This window comes from Lithobates pipiens, unplaced genomic scaffold (genome assembly GCF_037356315.1).
Source record: "Lithobates pipiens isolate NorthernLeopardFrog02 unplaced genomic scaffold, aLitPip1_a1.2 Scaffold_19, whole genome shotgun sequence".
In the NCBI taxonomy this organism is placed as follows: domain Eukaryota; kingdom Metazoa; phylum Chordata; class Amphibia; order Anura; family Ranidae; genus Lithobates; species Lithobates pipiens.
In genome coordinates, this window is record NW_027507764.1 from 462,720,883 (window position 1) to 462,741,092 (window position 20,210).

General features: G+C 46.9%; 1 protein-coding gene across 1 annotated transcript in view; it reads left to right on the plus strand.

Annotated features, from left to right (window-relative positions):
* Positions 1-19,235, plus strand: part of LOC143997262 (NXPE family member 2-like) — a 68,996-nt gene extending 49,761 nt beyond the window's left edge. Inside the window, exon 6 of the mRNA XM_077492800.1 lies at positions 18,700-19,235. Coding sequence (XP_077348926.1) covers positions 18,700-19,235 — 536 coding nt within the window. The remainder of the gene's footprint in view (positions 1-18,699) is intronic.
* The last annotated feature ends 975 nt before the right edge of the window (positions 19,236-20,210 follow it).

Here is a 20,210-nt window from a genome sequence, read left to right on the forward strand (position 1 = left end):
TGCACCCTCCTCATCCTCTCGATCTGCACCCTCTTCTTCAATCTACCACAGACACCACCACCACCATATACCTTCCGCTTGAGTCACAGGAATTATTTTCCGATCCATATCAAGACATTTCCGATGCGCAGCCACTCTTGGCATTGGATCAGGAAGAGGAGGTAGCAACAACCGCCACTCAGCATGTCTGACGACAGTACCCAGACCAGCCCAAGGAGGAGGGTGGTCCCCACTGTTGCTGCCTACTCCGAGATCTCTAATTATAGCGGTGGGGAAGGTGACGTTGATGATGACGTGTCTAGTGATGTCACGTGAGTGCCACAATGGATGGTCCCAGGAAGGAAGCATTTCTCAGCGAAGCCTGGCTTCCCCAATGACGTGTGGGTGACCCGCCCCCCTCTGATGTAACGAACATCAGAGGGGGGCGGGGTCACCCATATGTCATTGGGGAAGCCAGGCTTGCCCACTAGCGTCAGAGGGTGGCGAGTTCAGGTGACGGGTGGCCCCACCCTCCTCATATAAGAAACGTCAGGCTGCCGGGATCCCGCAGTGTCTCCTCCAGTGGAGACAGAGGAAGGATGGATGGACTGCGCTGCGCTGGACTGGAGGGAGAGATCACCTGTCGCTGGATCAGATCAGCCATTGCTGGACCCTGGAGAGATGATCATCCGTCGCTGGATAGCAAGAGTGGATTACCACCGCTGGAATCTTTTTTTTATTTTAATAAAGGACTTTTTCAAAGGTGTGTTTGTCTTATTTAACTATTTTTTACGCTTTCTTTGTGAAATGGTAGGGGTACTTTTGTACCCCTTACGATTTCAAACGGGGGGGGGGTCGGGATCTGGGGGTCCCCTTGTTAAAGGGGTCTTCCAGATTCTGATAAGCCCCCCGCCCACAGACCCCACAACCACCGACCAGGGTTGTGGGGATGAGGCCTCATCAACATAAGGACATGGTGCTTTGGGGGGGGGACCCCAAAGCATCCTCCCAATGTTGAGGGCATGTGGCCTGGTATGATTCAGGAGGGGGGGCACTCTCTCGTCCCCCCCCCTCTTTTCCTGTGGCCTGCCAGGTTGCATGCTCGGATAAAGGGTCTGGTATGGATTTTTAGGGGGAACTCCACATCATTATTATTTTTTTTACCCCACGCTTTTTTTTTTTTTTTTTTTTTTTATCAATGAATTTCAATGAGTGTTCTCTGTATTATGGGAGCCAACAATTCATTATAGCCGCGAGTGATTTTAAATGACCTTTTTTCCTGCAGAAATTACACTTTGTGCAGGGACAGTTCTAAGCACGGGGAACATGCGCCCCTTTACAGGCATACTATATACACCCCCCAGGTACAAAATTTAAAGGAATATTACACTTTTATTGTTTCACTTTAATCATTATTAAAATCACTGCTCCTGAAAAAACTGCAGTTTTTAAAACTTTTTTTTGCATTGATACATGTCCCCTGGGGCAGGACCCAGGTTCCCAAACTTTTTAGGACAGTAACTTGCGCATTAGCCTTTAAAATTAGCACTTTAGATTTTGAATGTTCGAGTCCTATAGACTTTAATAGGGTTCTAAAGTTCACACGAAGTTTAGGTCTGTTCGCAGGTTCTGGTGCGAACCAAACCGGGGGGTATTTGGCTCATCCTTATCACTGATGAGCTTGGGATCCAGTAGCAATCTATTGGAGTCTGGCATTCCAGGATAGAACACAGTGGGAACCCATACAGATCTAATACTGGTGGAATTACATTAGAAGCTAAAGAGGTAGTCCGTACCATGATCCAATGACCAGAGAAGGAAGCCCGTTCATTTGTGGAGTTTAATGCTTATTTTCATCCTTTTTCTTTTCCAATAAATTTTATTGAATAAAAGGAAAATACAGCAAGAATGAACATATGATTAACATCTGTTACAAATGGTAAGTCTCATAGAACCGTTACACGTATGGTAATTCGTATGGCAGCGAATATCAAATATCAACCTTAAAATTCTAAACATTGCTATTGGTCTAACTAGACAGTATAGGTTTCTTAAACAATCATGCGTATGGGGATCCGTTAAGTGCGGTTCTTTTTTGTAATGGAAAACGTCTGATTGTAGCTTTCTCTCAAAGAGGGAGGGGGACGCGGGGAAGGGGGGAAGGAGAAGGTAGGGGAAATGGGGGCAGAGGATAAGAAGGAATGGGTGTTGGGTTATCCTCCGTTGCTCTCTGTCGTGAATGTGTGGCAAAAAAGAGAGACTGTGGGCGGATGGGTTCTGTGGTTATGTGGCTAGGTTTATAATTATTGGGAAGCTTATAGGTAAGAGATTCGGGATACCGGGTATTCTCCAGGGGAGAAAACAATAAGGGGAACCGGATTATGTCGGGGTGTAGGAAGATCAGAAGGGTTAAGTCGCAAGCTGCAATGATAAGTGCAAGTCTTCATCTATTTTCCAGGTATAACTATTGTGATCTCTAATGCGTTCGAAATCAGAGGTAGTTATGAAATGTTTCCAGCAGGCCCATTTGGACCCTTATTTGCTTGGGGTGTCTCTAGCTATATGGATTAATTCTTCCATGTCCGCTATCCTTTGTATTTTCTGAAGCCATGTTTTGACGGTAGGGATGGTTTGGGATTTCCAATGGATCGGGATGCATTGTTTGGCTGCATTAATCAGATGGATTATGATGGATCTATGGTATGAGGTCTGCGATGGGGTGGTGTGGTGTAGTAGAAATTGAGCCGGGCTGTAGGGTACGTCATATGTCGTTATGGTTTTTATCAGTTGGTGTATCGTCTTCCAAAAAGGTTGGAGAGAAGGGCATGTCCACCAGACGTGGAGTAGTGTGCCTTGGTTTTGTTGGCATCTCCAGCACTTCCCTGATATGGAAGGGTCCCATTTGTGTAGCCTGTGTGGTGTTCTATTTCCATCGGGAAAGGACTTTGTATCCAGTTTCCTGAACGGATACGTTTGTGGATCCTTTATGGATATTGAGGAATATATTGTCCCAGTCGTCTTCTGCGAGTGTGAGATTTAGGTCTTTTTCCCACGCTGTGCAGATTTTAAGGGTATTAGGCTTACAGTCCCCGAATAAGAGAGAATGTGTTTGGGAGATAAGATGTGTGTGGGGTGTAGTCGAGGAGCAGAGTTGTTCAAAGGGTGTCAGTTGTCTCGAGTAGTCTGCCCTCTTCCCTAACTTTTTTAGGAAGTGGGATATCTGTTGGAATGTCCAGGAGGGAATAGGGGCTTTTTGCATCGTGATGGCTAATTGGGCGGATGTTTTTGGACGTCCGTTGTCATAGAAGTGTCGTAGCAGAACTTGTGGGTGTGACCAATGGTGTTGGAGAAAGTTATGATGCATCCCTGGTGGGAAGTCGGGGTTCATTCTGAGCGGCGTTAAGGGACCCGTGATCGTGGAGATGGAGGATTGTGTGTAGTGATGGCCGAACGGTTCGCCCGGCGGTCGTTTCGCGGCGAATTTCCGACATTCGCGGTCCGCACGTTCGAACGCCTTTTTCCGTCGTTCGCCGCGGCGGACTTACGTGTTTAATGTATACAAGAACTTTAACCTTTGGTGACACGTTTATCATGTGATACAGGACAGCCAATTGAGACATGACAGCACATGGACACTTGTACATTCCCCCTAACCTATAAATACACCCGATCCGGTGGCCATTTTACATTCTTTCTTCTGTTACGATAGGGACAGGTTCCTGTGTGGAGTAGGGAGAGATAAACCACTAGCTATTTGGTACACAAAAGTTCTTTTCAGGACTGGTATAGGTGTTAGGTGTTGATAGGTTTGCTGTGCTGCTGATTCTTGCAGCAGCCTGAGTGTCTTTTGTTAGTTTAGAGAAAGGGAAAGGACGGTGTATGCTACAGGGACAGCCAGATTAGTCTTTCATCATCATCATCATCATCATCATCATTAGCTGTTACTATCAAGGTCCACAAAAGAGCTGTTCCAGTAACCACTAATCGTTCTCTTTTTTTGCCAATTTGTATAGGGACAGGAAGGAAGCAGTGTTGTCAGGCAGTGAGGGTAATTTTAAAGACTTGCTGTTATTATTAGTTCCACAAAGGTTCTTTTCAGGACTGGTATCAGTGGTACAGTAATAGGCTTGTACATGTATAATATTCTTTCTTCCAAATATAGAAAGGATATTATACTTGACTGCTGCCCTTCTGCTGCAGTCTGCTAAACATTCACAACTCACTTGTTCCACAAAAGTTCTTATAAGGACTGGTAACTTGGTATAGGGTGCTACGGTACATAGGCTTGAGTGCGGTACAGTCTGCTGTTCTGTAAGGACCGCTATCGGTCCACAATAGATAGGGTTGACGTGCACCACTGCTGACCGCTGCCCTATACTGCAGCAGTCCTTCAGCGGTATAGGGACTGACGTACAGTCTGCTAAACACTAATACACAACCTGCTTGGTCCACAAAAGTTCTTATAAGGACTGGTAACTTGGTATAGGGTGCTACGGTACATAGGCTTGAGTGCGGTACAGTCTGCTGTTCTGTAAGGACCGCTATAGGTCCACAATAGATAGGGTTGACGTGCACCACTGCTGACCGCTCACCTATACTGCAGCAGTCCTTCAGCGGTATAGGGACTGACGTACAGTCTGCTAATCACTAACACACAACCTGCTTGTTCCACAAAAGTTCTTATAAGGACTGGTAACTTGGTATAGGGTGCTACGGTACATAGGCTTGAGTGCGGTACAGTCTGCTGTTCTGTAAGGACCGCTATCGGTCCACAATAGATAGGGTTGACGTGCACCACTGCTGACCGCTGCCCTATACTGCAGCAGTCCTTCAGCGGTATAGGGACTGACGTACAGTCTGCTAATCACTAACACACAACCTGCTTGTTCCACAAAAGTTCTTATAAGGACTGGTAACTTGGTATAGGGTGCTACGGTACATAGGCTTGAGTGCGGTACAGTCTGCTGTTCTGTAAGGACCGCTATCGGTCCACAATAGATAGGGTTGACGTGCACCACTGCTGACCGCTCACCTATACTGCAGCAGTCCTTCAGCGGTATAGGGACTGACGTACAGTCTGCTAATCACTAACACACAACCTGCTTGTTCCACAAAAGTTCTTATAAGGACTGGTAACTTGGTATAGGGTGCTACGGTACATAGGCTTGAGTGCGGTACAGTCTGCTGTTCTGTAAGGACCGCTATCGGTCCACAATAGATAGGGTTGACGTGCACCACTGCTGACCGCTGCCCTATACTGCAGCAGTCCTTCAGCGGTATAGGGACTGACGTACAGTCTGCTAAACACTAATACACAACCTGCTTGGTCCACAAAAGTTCTTATAAGGACTGGTAACTTGGTATAGGGTGCTACGGTACATAGGCTTGAGTGCGGTACAGTCTGCTGTTCTGTAAGGACCGCTATCGGTCCACAATAGATAGGGTTGACGTGCACCACTGCTGACCGCTCACCTATACTGCAGCAGTCCTTCAGCGGTATAGGGACTGACGTACAGTCTGCTAATCACTAACACACAACCTGCTTGTTCCACAAAAGTTCTTATAAGGACTGGTAACTTGGTATAGGGTGCTACGGTACATAGGCTTGAGTGCGGTACAGTCTGCTGTTCTGTAAGGACCGCTATCGGTCCACAATAGATAGGGTTGACGTGCACCACTGCTGACCGCTGCCCTATACTGCAGCAGTCCTTCAGCGGTATAGGGACTGACGTACAGTCTGCTAATCACTAACACACAACCTGCTTGTTCCACAAAAGTTCTTATAAGGACTGGTAACTTGGTATAGGGTGCTACGGTACATAGGCTTGAGTGCGGTACAGTCTGCTGTTCTGTAAGGACCGCTATCGGTCCACAATAGATAGGGTTGACGTGCACCACTGCTGACCGCTGCCCTATACTGCAGCAGTCCTTCAGCGGTATAGGGACTGACGTACAGTCTGCTAAACACTAATACACAACCTGCTTGGTCCACAAAAGTTCTTATAAGGACTGGTAACTTGGTATAGGGTGCTACGGTACATAGGCTTGAGTGCGGTACAGTCTGCTGTTCTGTAAGGACCGCTATCGGTCCACAATAGATAGGGTTGACGTGCACCACTGCTGACCGCTCACCTATACTGCAGCAGTCCTTCAGCGGTATAGGGACTGACGTACAGTCTGCTAATCACTAACACACAACCTGCTTGTTCCACAAAAGTTCTTATAAGGACTGGTAACTTGGTATAGGGTGCTACGGTACATAGGCTTGAGTGCGGTACAGTCTGCTGTTCTGTAAGGACCGCTATCGGTCCACAATAGATAGGGTTGACGTGCACCACTGCTGACCGCTCACCTATACTGCAGCAGTCCTTCAGCGGTATAGGGACTGACGTACAGTCTGCTAATCACTAACACACAACCTGCTTGTTCCACAAAAGTTCTTATAAGGACTGGTAACTTGGTATAGGGTGCTACGGTACATAGGCTTGAGTGCGGTACAGTCTGCTGTTCTGTAAGGACCGCTATCGGTCCACAATAGATAGGGTTGACGTGCACCACTGCTGACCGCTCACCTATACTGCAGCAGTCCTTCAGCGGTATAGGGACTGACGTACAGTCTGCTAATCACTAACACACAACCTGCTTGTTCCACAAAAGTTCTTATAAGGACTGGTAACTTGGTATAGGGTGCTACGGTACATAGGCTTGAGTGCGGTACAGTCTGCTGTTCTGTAAGGACCGCTATCGGTCCACAATAGATAGGGTTGACGTGCACCACTGCTGACCGCTCACCTATACTGCAGCAGTCCTTCAGCGGTATAGGGACTGACGTACAGTCTGCTAAACACTAATACACAACCTGCTTGGTCCACAAAAGTTCTTATAAGGACTGGTAACTTGGTATAGGGTGCTACGGTACATAGGCTTGAGTGCGGTACAGTCTGCTGTTCTGTAAGGACCGCTATCGGTCCACAATAGATAGGGTTGACGTGCACCACTGCTGACCGCTGCCCTATACTGCAGCAGTCCTTCAGCGGTATAGGGACTGACGTACAGTCTGCTAATCACTAACACACAACCTGCTTGTTCCACAAAAGTTCTTATAAGGACTGGTAACTTGGTATAGGGTGCTACGGTACATAGGCTTGAGTGCGGTACAGTCTGCTGTTCTGTAAGGACCGCTATCGGTCCACAATAGATAGGGTTGACGTGCACCACTGCTGACCGCTGCCCTATACTGCAGCAGTCCTTCAGCGGTATAGGGACTGACGTACAGTCTGCTAAACACTAATACACAACCTGCTTGGTCCACAAAAGTTCTTATAAGGACTGGTAACTTGGTATAGGGTGCTACGGTACATAGGCTTGAGTGCGGTACAGTCTGCTGTTCTGTAAGGACCGCTATCGGTCCACAATAGATAGGGTTGACGTGCACCACTGCTGACCGCTCACCTATACTGCAGCAGTCCTTCAGCGGTATAGGGACTGACGTACAGTCTGCTAATCACTAACACACAACCTGCTTGTTCCACAAAAGTTCTTATAAGGACTGGTAACTTGGTATAGGGTGCTACGGTACATAGGCTTGAGTGCGGTACAGTCTGCTGTTCTGTAAGGACCGCTATCGGTCCACAATAGATAGGGTTGACGTGCACCACTGCTGACCGCTCACCTATACTGCAGCAGTCCTTCAGCGGTATAGGGACTGACGTACAGTCTGCTAATCACTAACACACAACCTGCTTGTTCCACAAAAGTTCTTATAAGGACTGGTAACTTGGTATAGGGTGCTACGGTACATAGGCTTGAGTGCGGTACAGTCTGCTGTTCTGTAAGGACCGCTATCGGTCCACAATAGATAGGGTTGACGTGCACCACTGCTGACCGCTGCCCTATACTGCAGCAGTCCTTCAGCGGTATAGGGACTGACGTACAGTCTGCTAAACACTAATACACAACCTGCTTGGTCCACAAAAGTTCTTATAAGGACTGGTAACTTGGTATAGGGTGCTACGGTACATAGGCTTGAGTGCGGTACAGTCTGCTGTTCTGTAAGGACCGCTATAGGTCCACAATAGATAGGGTTGACGTGCACCACTGCTGACCGCTCACCTATACTGCAGCAGTCCTTCAGCGGTATAGGGACTAAGAGTTTTGTCACAGGGTCATTTAAAAAATGACATGCAGAGGAAGAGGCAGGCCCTTCCGCAGGGGTGGTAGGGGTAGGGCAGGAGCAACAGGCTTGAGCCAAAGTGGGAAGTTGCAGAAGGTGCGTTCAATTACTTTAAAGGATGCACCAGACTTGGTTGAGTGGCTCGCTCAGCCTTACTCTTCTGCACCCTCCTCATCCTCTCGATCTGCACCCTCTTCTTCACTCTCTGCTATGTGCACCCCCAAAGACACTACCACCAACAACACGACCACCACCACCACCACCACATACCTTCCGCTTGAGTCACTGGAATTATTTTCCGATCCATATCAAGAGGACATTTCTGATGCGCAGCCACTCTTGGTATTGGATCAGGAAGAGGAGGTAGCAACAAGCGCTACTCAGCAGTCTGACGCCAGTACCCAGATCAGCCCAAGGAGGAGGTTGGTCCCCGGTGTTGCTGCCTACTCCGAGATCTCTACTTATAGCGGTGGGGAAGGTGACGTTGATGATGACGTGTCTAGTGATGTCACGTGGGTGCCCACAAGAGAGGAAGAGGAGGGGAGTTCAGAGGGAGATATGGACCAGCAGATAGGGAGGAGAAGCAGCAATGACTTACATTGCACAGCAGGGACAAAGCAGACTGCAAATGTATCAGGAGCGAGTCATCGACCATGTACGGTCACATCTGGCGCTCCCAGGACACCGGCACATGGCTCCGCAGTGTGGGCTTTTTTTAACGTGTCCGCTGCTGACAATAGCGTTGCCATCTGCAATCTTTGCAGTCAACGCGTTAGTCGCGGTAAGCCCAATACTCACCTAGGGACGACCGCCTTAAGAAGGCACATGAGCAGCCATCACCGAGCCCAGTGGGAGCAACGGAACACACAAAGCCACACTGCAGGCTCTCACCGTCCAGCCTCGTCTTCTACTTCTCCTTCTCCTCTCTCCTCACAATTGTCCTCCACTCCACCTTCCATCACGCCAAGCTCACATTTTTCTGCAAAAAGGCAGGCTTCCGTGGGCCTAATGTTTGAGCGTAAAAAAATGATGATGCCGGATAACCCTCTTGCCCAACGGTTGGCGGCTGGCTTGTCAGAACTCATAGCCCGCCAACTACTGCCATATAAACTGGTGGACTCGGAGGCCTTTCGCAAATTTGTGGCCATTGGAACACCACAATGGAAGGTCCCAGGAAGGAAGTATTTCTCAGAGAAGGGCATCCCAGAGCTATATGGCCATGTTCAGCGGCAAGTGAATGTATCTCTGGCACACAGTGTCGGTGCCAAGATACATCTGACCACAGACACGTGGTCTAGCAAACACGGGCAGGGAAGGTATATCAGTTTTACTGCCCACTGGGTGAACCTTCTGACGGCCGTCAAGCATGTAACCCGTGGCACCCGTGTAGATTTGGTTTTACCGCCACGGATTGCATGCAGGCCTGACTCTTCTTCTCCTCCTCCTACTCCATCCTCCTCCCTCTCCTCCTCAGCTGCCTCCTCCTTTTCCGCTGCTAGCGTCTCTTCCACTGCACCGCCCAAGCTCCCCAGAACCTATTCCACATGCCAGGTGAGACGTTGCCATGCCGTGCTGCGTCTGTTGTGCCTGGAAGCAAAGAGCCACACTGGCCCGGCACTCCTTTCAGCTTTGCGTTCACAGGCAGATGAGTGGCTAACACCGCTCAATTTGACAGTTGGTAAAGTGGTGTGTGACAACGGTGCCAATCTGCTTAGCGCATTGAAACAGGGCAAAATCACGCACGTGCCGTGCATGGCACACGTCTTAAACTTGGTCGTGCAGCGATTCCTTGTCAAATACCCTGGGGTCCAGGACATCTTGCGGCAGGCAAGGAAAATCTCGGCCCATTTCAGAAGATCTTACACGGCCATGGCTCGCCTTGCTGACATTCAGCGGCGACACCATCTGCCGGTCAGACGTCTTATTTGCGATTGCCCGACGCGATGGAACTCAACCTTCTATATGCTTGATAGGCTGCTCCAGCAGAAACGTGCAGTTAACGTCTACCTGTATGAACTCTGCGAAAGAAACGGTTCTGGGGAGCTGGGTTTTTTTTCACCGCGCCAGTGGCTGCTCATGCGCGACACATGCAGACTTCTGCGGCCATTTGAGGAGATCACCAAACTGGTCAGTCGCAGCCATGGCGCCATCAGTGACATGGTACCTTATGCCTTCTTTCTGGAGCGTGCATTGCGTCGTGTCATTGATCAGGCTGTGGAGGAGCAGGAGCGGGAAGATGAGGAAGTCGCAATGCTGGATGAATTCCCAGGGGGGGCTACTCTATCTGAGACAAGTCAACAACAGGAGTCTGATGAGGAGTCAGAGGAGGATGGTGCCGGGGCGGATGAGCAGGAGCAAGAAGAGCATGCTTTAAACCTTTCTGGGATCCCTGTTGTGCGTGGATGGGGAGAGGAGAATGAAGAGGACGACATTATCCTGGATGATGAGCAGGAGCCAGGCCACCACACCGCTTCCACTTTAGTGCAAATGGGGGCCTTCATGCTCCAGTGTTTTAATAGGGACCCCCGTATAAAAAGCATGAGGGTCAAGGACCAGTACTGGGTGGCAACGTACTTAGACCCCCGGTACAAACACAAAATGGCGGAAATGTTACCGCCGTCGCAGAGGGCTGTCAGAATGCAGCACTTCCAGGCCTTGCTTCGAGAAATGCTGCATTCTGCTTTTGCGTGCGCTGGCAGAGGAGCAATTCCCACTCCCAGAGAAGGATTTGCGGGTACCAATCCAACAGCGCCTGCAAGAAGAGGCCGGTTTGAAGATGTGTTGGTGACTTCGGATATGAGGTCATTCTTTCAGCCGACCCATCGACAGGTGTCATCCGGATCCAGCATCAGGGAACGCCTAGACCGTCAGGTGTCCGACTACATTGGGTTAACGGCCGATGTGGACGCTCTGAGGAGTGATGAACCCCTAGACTACTGGGTGGGCAGGCTTGACCTCTGGCCAGAGCTTGCCCAATTTGCAATCGAACTGTTGGCTTGCCCCTCATCCAGTGTCCTGTCCGAAAGGACGTTCAGCGCAGCAGGGGGGATTGTGACCGATAAGCGTACTCGCCTAGCTCACCACAGTGTTAACTACCTCACATTTCTAAAAATGAATGAGGCATGGATCTCGGAGGAATTCAACACATGTGACCAGTAGACCATGTATATGTCTATAAACTATTTTTTTAATCAAGCACACAGACCTTCTTAATTCATTTGGCTCACTTCCTTGACCCAAAAAAGCACACCGTACTATATGCCCCTACCCTCCTCTTTGAAGAGGTTGAGCGGTGTCATATTTCTACTGGGGCTGCTTATGATATCCCTGTGCTGTGCTGACTTCCTCCTGGGGGTTCTTATTATGAAGGGATCACACTATCCCTGTGCTGTGCTGACTTCCTCCTGGGGGTTCTTATTATGAGGGGATCACACCATCCCTGTGCTGTGCTGACTTCCTCCTGGGGCTGCTTACGGTGCTGCTGTCAGTGCTGTATGTCACGGTGCTGCTGTCAGCGCTGTATGTCACGGTGCTGCTGTCAGCGCTGTATGTCACGGTGCTGCTGTCAGCGCTGTATGTCACGGTGCTGCTGTCAGCGCTGTATGTCACGGTGCTGCTGTCAGCGCTGTATGTCACGGTGCTGCTGTCAGCGCTGTATGTCACGGTGCTGCTGTCAGCGCTGTATGTCACGGTGCTGCTGTCAGCGCTGTATGTCACGGTGCTGCTGTCAGCGCTGTATGTCACGGTGCTGCTGTCAGCGCTGTATGTCACGGTGCTGCTGTCAGCGCTGTATGTCACGGTGCTGCTGTCAGCGCTGTATGTCACGGTGCTGCTGTCAGTGCTCTGTATTACGGTGCTGCTGTCAGATGCCTCTATCACGGTGCATGTGTCATTCCGGTATGTCACGCTGCTGGTGATCATCTCCTGCACCCTCTTCTTTGCCTACCCTGGTCCCTGACCTTCCCTCTCCTCCATTGCCTTCATTAGCTCCATAGTCCTGAATTGTTAGAACAATTTCCCAAATAAAATAAAAATGCTTGTAGTTATCGATCCCAAATTCACCTCATACATGTATTATGTCATTGTCCAGATGGTGGGACTACGTTTTACCCCCTAATAATTACCACGTGGCCGCAAATTCGACATGAAGGTTTGCAAAGTTCGCCTCCCATTGAAGTCAATGGGGCCCGCAGCGAACGTTCTGTTTCGCGAACGTTTGGGTCCGTTCGCATTTCGCGTTCGCGAAACGTCCCGTCGGAAGTTCGTCCATCACTAATTGTGTGCAAAGAGTGCGAAAACACCGAAGAGTCGGTGCTAGGAGTGGGTGGGTCTTAATTTCTCTTTGGAGGAGTGAAGTCTGGATCCATGGAAGGGATCTGAGTGGTAGTTTTGTAAACAAAGTTTCCAAGGGCCCCCAGTCTTTATTGGATGATTGGGTATTCCAGTCTACAATTCTAGTTAGCTGAACTGCTTTGTAATAATTAAGCAGGTCTGGAAGGCCTATACCCCCAAGGTTCTTGGGCCGGGATAGGGAAGTATAGTTGATCCTTGGTCTATGGGTACCCCAGAGGAATCTAGAGCAGATGCTTCTATAAGATTTGAAGAATGTGTGGGGAATTTGTATAGGGATCGTCTGGAGAACGTATAAGAATCTTGGTAGCACATTCATTTTTAATATAGCGGCCCTTCCAAACCAGGAGAAGATCGGTTTGTCCCATTTTTTTATATCAGCAGCGATCTTCTGTAGTAGGGTTTGAAAATTCCGTGCATAGAGGTCTTTTAAGTGGGACGTGAGCTGTATGCCTAGGTAGGTTATGGAGTGGTCCTTCCAGTGAAACGGAAAGTTAGCTTTACAGTTAATTACGTCTTCGGGGGGGAGGGAGATGTTGAGGGCATATGATTTGGTAAAGTTAATTTTAAGGTTGGATAAAGTGTTAAAAATTCTAAATTCGTTCAGTAGGATCGGGATTGTTGTGTGTGGACGTGTGAGAAATAGCAGGATATCATCTGCGAAGGCAGCAAGCTTATATTCCTTGGCGTTCGTCTTGATTCCTGATATGTCAGGGTTTTGTCTTATACTGTTTAGGAAGGGTTCGAGGGTAAGAATAAAGAGGATGGGGGACAGGGGACAGGGGACAGGGGACATCCCTGTCTGGTTCCATTGAGTATGGAGAAGGCATCTGACAGGGTGTTGTTGACTCGCACTTTGGCCGTTGGGTTGTGGTATAGGGACTGGATAAATATAGTGAGTTGTGGTCCAAAGCAGACGGTTTGTAGTACTGCTAGCATGTAATCCCATGCTACCCTGTCAAATGCCTTCTCCGCATCAAGAGACAGGAAAAACCCCTTATGTTTGGATGTTGTAATGAGGTGATGTAAATAATGGCTTTAACAGTATTATCTCTGGCTTCACGATTGGGGACAAATCCTACTTGGTCATTAGTGATGAGGGAGGGCAAGAGGGGGAGGAGCCTATTGGCCAATATTTTGGCAAAGAGTTTGATGTCCACATTGAGTAAGGATATGGGTCTATAGTTGGCAGTTTGTGTGGGGTCCTTGTCTTCTTTGGGGATGACCACGATATGGGCCTCAAGCATCTCTGTGTGGATGGGGTTTGTTTTAGTTAGGGAGTTAAAGGCTGTCATGAACGGGTTTTGTAAAACATTTGAGAAGGTTTTGTAGTAGACCACAGACAGTCCATCTGGGCCTGGACTTTTACCGGACTTTGTTTGTTTGAGGGCCTTCTCCCATTCTGGTTGGGTAATGGGACCGTCCATTTCAGCTAGGAGTTCTGTTGCTTGGAGTTTAGGGCAATATTTGTTTAGAAATTCTTCCATTTGTTTTAGTCTGGTTTGAGAGGGGTAAGGGGGATCGTCAGTCCCTTTCAGACTATACAACTTGGTGTAGAATTTTTCAAATTCTCGTGCAATCTCATTATTTTTTGTGTATTTATCTCCTGTGGGGGAGTGTAGACAGTGGACGGTATATTTAGTCTTTTTGGAGTGGTGGGCTCTCGCTAACATTCGACTGCTCTTGTTACCAAATTCATAAAAGTATCTTTGGGATAACATGTACTTCTTCCTAATGTTTTTGCCTAGCTCTTCTTGTATGGCTGTCCTAATGGTTTGGAGTTCCTGATAGGTTTGGGAGGCTAGGGTGCGTTTGTGTGTGGATTCTAGTGTTTTGAGTTTGTCAAATAGTTGTCGGAGGTGTCTCTGTTTGTCCTTTCTAGCTTTGGCAGTGATTGAGATCATCTTTCCTCTGACTACGCATTCATGGGCAGCCCATTGAGTCATTGCAGGCGTATCTGGGGTGTTATTTTCTTTAAAATAGTCAACTAGGCAATTTCTGAGTTCTGTAATGTTACCTATATCCGTAAGGATAGTGGGGTCCAGTCTCCAAATTTGAGTATGTGTCTGCTGATCAGGGAGTGTCAGTGTGGCCGTGATAGGGGGGTGTTCTGACTGAGTCATTGGTTCTATGGTCGCTTTCGTCAGATAGGTAAGGTCAGGTTGGGTCAGGAATATATAGTCAATTCGCGAGTATCTGTTATGGGGGGGATGAAAAAAAGGTAAAGTCTTTCTCTGTAGGATACACAGTGCGCCAGGTGTCATGAAGGGAAAGTTTTTGGAGGGATAATTTTATTTGCCGGAGTGCTCTATAAGGTAGAGAGGAAGAACCCGAGGAGGTATCTACTAGTGGATCCAGAGGGACATTGAAGTCTCCACCTAGTATCAAAATACCTGATTGGAACGCCTGCAATTGGGTGAATATGTCACGGAAGAAGGGTACTTGTGCCTTATTGGGGCTGTATATGTTAGCTAGTGTGATAGGTTTGTTGGTCCATGTGCCTTTGAGAAAGATGTATCTACCCTGCTCGTCCATTAGCGTCTCAGAAATCTGTATGGGGGCATGTTTAGATAACAGGATAGATACACCCTTGGTTTTGGTATTCGGGGATGTTGCATGAGGGGGTAGTAATCGGAGGACAGTTTGGGAATTTTTAGGGAGTTGAAGTGCGTCTCTTGTAGGAAGACGACGTCTGCTTTCATGTTTTGCATGCTTAGTAGTACTGATTTACGTTTTTCTGGTATATTTAGTCCTTTTGCGTTCAGAGAGGCAATTTTAAGTGAGGGGCGGTTTGTTTTGGTGCTAGAAGTAGTCATTATGGATAATCTATTTGGCGTTAGATGCGATTCGGTGTGATTGGGGTTGAGAGAGCAACGGAGGAAAATCCAGTTGTCGGTAGAGCAAGGAAGGGGGTGGAAAATAGGGGAGGGTGTGGTTAGGAAAAAGGGAAAGGGAAAGGAAGGGCAGGTAGTTCTATAGGAGCTAGGGTGGGTCCAGCTGCGTATGTGGAGGAATACACAGCTGGGCTGATTAAGTGGTTACTGGGGTCGGGTGCATTAACTAGTTACACCCGACAGAAGTAATTCCAGTAAAGATCAGATAGATCTTGAAAAATATCTCTGTGGGTGAGGGTGGAAGGTGTCGAAGTGAGGTTTAGTGTAATCTCATAGTCCCATGAGGTCTTGGAGCCTATGAATAAGGCTTTCCTTTGTATAATTGACAATAGTTGGGGAGAGCTGGACAAAATGTTTGTTTCCATCTGCCACAGATTGACAGACGGGTGAGAGAGCATGTTATTGCTGTGCGTGGCTAGTGTGAGAGTTGTATTGGGTTCAATGGTAGGGATAGCTTAACTAAATCAGAGCGAAGTCGGGTAGAGTAATCCCGAGGGCATTTGTAAGTGAACGGTACATTGGTTGGTGGGTAGAGTATATGGGAGAGCGGTCAGGCCGCATTCGATAGATCATGTCAAACCTGGCTTAATGATTCTGTGGCTTGACCCTGTCTACCCATCCACGGTTATTCACCATGTATAATGAAAATCCACCAGGTGTGTTGTGCGGTTTAACAGTCAATAATCATGCAGGCTAACAGAACTGCAACAAAACGAAAAAACAAGCAAGCAAACATATTCATTAAAGGATTCATACCTCCAACCTAGTTTAGGCCCCCATCTCAAGGTCAGTGTTTTATGCGTTGGATCAACCTCGCACCCCCCCTTCCCTATATTGGTCATGCAACCATTCCCCATTGGTGACTCACATATCAGGGTACAAAGATCAAGAAGTATACATCATTTATATCAAGTCTGTGGAGGTTACTCACATGGCGATCGATCTCACTATGTAAAGGGGGCTTAGGTGGCCTAAATATCATCCTTTAAGGGGTATGATTATATGCTGGCAATAATAGAAATGTTAATGGAAGGCCTTGGGGTTTAGCTTGGATTGATATAATATAGTGAGAGCAGAGGATTCGGGTAGTCGGCTATGTGATGTGGAACGACTTCAGAGGCTGAGTTTTATGCGATTTAGAGATCGATCGCCATGAGAATTCCATACAAAAATAAAATAAAAAATTTGACATTAACAATATACAGATAGTAAGTAACCCTACGGGTATTGAAAAGTCAATGATGGTAGGTTTGTGGGTGTTATGGCTATGGACACGGTATTCACTACAGAACGAGCCTCAAACAATTCAACCTCACTTTCCACCTGAATTCTAGTATAGGGTCCAGAGGGGCATCGAGGTAAAGTCTGTAGATCAATCGGGTCTCTATGGGAGCCCGGGAATGTAATGGGTCCCTTTAGTGTTTGGCTTGGGTCTCTTGCATTGGGGAGGGAGGGGTACTCACCGGACCTGTTGAGCTTGCAGGAGCAGACCGTGCTTGGGGGTGATGTTTTGCGTTGAGTTAACAGAAAAACATGTGTGATGGTATGGGTGAGCTGCGGTCACAGTAGTACGCTGGGGGGAGTAGATGGGGAAGACGATTCGAGAAATTGTCAGCATGGAAAATGAAGACATGAGGCCGGGAGCTTAGTATGATAATGGTTAGAGGTTGTTTCGGAGGAGTTTGGAGTCAGCTTAGGATCTTCTCTGTCTCCGGTAATCCGGGGATGCTGTGGGACTGTTATTCCTCAGGTTGCCTGCTGCGCGTGGAGAATCTGGTGCTGGTGGAGGATATGATCTGCGACGGCGGCTAATGCTGAAGTTCCCCGCTTCTGCTATTCTATCCATGAGCTCCGCTCTGTGCATCGTGGGTAAGCGAAATTCGCTGTACCAATCAGGTACCTCGACTGGTGGTAGATTAAGGACAGAACAAAAATGTTCCAGATCCTCGGGCACTCTGAGGTTCGCTGTGTGACCATTGGCTGTGGCCAAAACGGGTATTTCCAACGATAAGCCACTGCTCTCTCACGAAGAACATCCAAGAGGGGTCTTAATTCTCTTCTCCTCTGGAGGGTGATGGATGAGAGATCTTGAATTTTTTTTATTTCAGATCCATGGTGCAGGATCCTGCCTCTGCCCCTCGCCTTTCTCATGATTTCCTCCTTTATAACAAAGTCTGTGAGGCAACAGATTATGTCTCTTGGCGGGTCAGTTTCTCTTCCCCTAGGGCGAAGAGCTCTGTGTATCCGCTCAAAGGTAATTGCGGTGTCTAGGGGTCTCTCCAGCAATTCGTTAAAGATGGCCGCCACTATTTGGGAAAGTTCCAAATTAAGACAGATTCGGGGAGGCCTCTCACTCGCAAATTCCGGCGTCTGCCACGATTGTCGAGGTCCTCCAGGTGGCGATTTATCTCTCTGAGGTGAATTGCATGAGATTCCGAGATTTGTTGTACCTGGCATAGTGAGGCGTCATGGCGGGCCTGGGTATCTTCTACTTCCTCCATCCGCGTAGCCATGGCTTGGAAATCCGCACGGAGTTCCGATATAGCTGTGGACAGTGTATTCTTAATATCCGCAGCTACTGCACGTAGATCTGCTATGCTTAGGGTGGGAGACATCGGAGGATCGAATGCTTGTGCTGGCGGGCTGCGACTCCTGGATCTGAGGCGTCTGCCAGCTGAGGGAGCCTCGTGCGCCGCGGCCTGGGCCTCCTGTGTGGCGCCACTGGATTGTGACCGTAATATCTCTGGTATGTGTGGGCTGAGTGGGGGTTCCTGGCTCCTGGGCGTACGGGTACTTGCCGGGGGAGCGTTTTGCTGTGTACTCCCCATGGTGATCGGTTGTAGGGGAGTCTTTGCGGGAGTATGCTGGACCTCTCTGGACAGGAGAGCTGGATTAGGCGTCCATCGTCTTCAGGCTCCAAGCCACGCCTCCCCATCCTTTTTCTGGTGAGTGTAAAATCTTAAGGGATCAGAGTCCCAAGTGGCGTGGTAAAGGGATGAAGATTCTGAAGAAATTAATGATAATTACTATTTTTCAACGCTCCTCCATGCACTGTTGGTTATTTTTTTTTTGTAGCTGATTACTCTACAGAGACTTCTCTATTTTTGTTTATAATAAGGACATTGTGCTGGTTTTTCATTTATTGTTATGTGTTTAAGATCAATATCTTCCTGTGATTGATGCAAGAGTTTAGCGCTGCTAATGGCTATAGCTCCTTTTGGTGTGTAGACATACTTATTAATATAGTACAAAGGTAACTTAATTATGTGCCTGCCCTCAATTTAAATGATTTTCTTTCCTCAGCATTGACACAATTCCACCTTTATGAAGACAATTGGGCACATCAGATTTTCCATTTGGACCTGAAAAGGAATATGAAGATAACCTGGAAAAGGCACACCTATCCATTCATCACTAGCTCATATCAGTCCTGGAAGGAGGAGCGCACTATTTCTCGAGAAATTGACCTAATTAGAGGTGATCAACGTACTGTGATTGTACTAAATATAGGGGTACATTTTAGAGCATATCCCATTTATCACTTTATTAGACGGCTGCTTAATATACGAGGTGCTATTGAACGCCTCTTTCTTAGAAGTCCACAAACCAAAGTTATCATTAAGACTGAGAATACAGGTGAAATAAAAGAAAACTTAGAAACCATGAGTGATTTTCATGCTTTTATTCATTATTCCATACTTGAAATAATTTTCACTGACCTAAATGTAGGTTTTGTCAATGGATGGGATATGACCAATGCATTTGACTCAAATTCATTTCACCCTGCAGAAACGGTAATTAGAAATGAAGTTCAAATGCTGATGACATACATTTGTTAGGCAACTATACAAAATACAATATGATTAATTTAAACAAGTTTTATTTATTTTTTGTTAAATATGTGATGATCAGTTATGTGTATTTTCATATTTTCATCTGTAATGTCTTTTTGAATAAAAATAATTGAGAACTAAAAATGCTATTCAGTGGGTGTGCACATTGAGTCTTGTGCAGGAGCTTGCAGCCATGAAATTATCATTCCTCCATCCATAGGGAGCAGGATTTCCTTAGGAAATGCACATTTGGGCTGATTGCCTATAAATAATATGACTATTTACTTCAATTATCCAATCCTGTGCAGATGAAATAAGTAATAGACGTGCAATTTGGAAATATCCGAATTTCCTATTTTTTCAGAATATTCAGAAATCCATTCGGAAATCCAAAAAATAGGAATGAAAATCCGAAATAATAACTAACTAATAATAACTTAAATGATCATTTCCTTTCAAATTTGGCAGTTAGTGAAGGCAACAAATACAAATTTATCCGAAGTTGCAAATTATCCGTAATAACGAATGGCGTATCTAAACGAATGGAATGTAACAAAATAATAATAAATGACAGTAATATTAATAAAAATGTATTATTATTATTAATTCATTCTGTTTCAGTTGTTTCGAATAATTCGTAACTCCAGATAAATTTGTATTTGTTACGTTCACTAACAGCCAAATTTGAAAAGAAAATACCAATACCTATATTTTAATAGTTATTATTTAGAATTTTTGGATTTTCCTTTCTTATTTTCGAATTTACGAATTTCCCCCCCCCCCCCCCAAAAAAAAAATGAACACATTTTTTAGCAATGTCTAATAAGTAAACAGACATTTTCTTTTCACATTGTTGGATAACTGAAGTTATGCTACATAATCTATTGTGTAAATCTCAACTTCTTCAGTAAACCAGCCTCATGAAGTTCTGAAAAGGGAGATTAGAGATAGGTATGTATTTGAACTTCGGTTGTGATATCT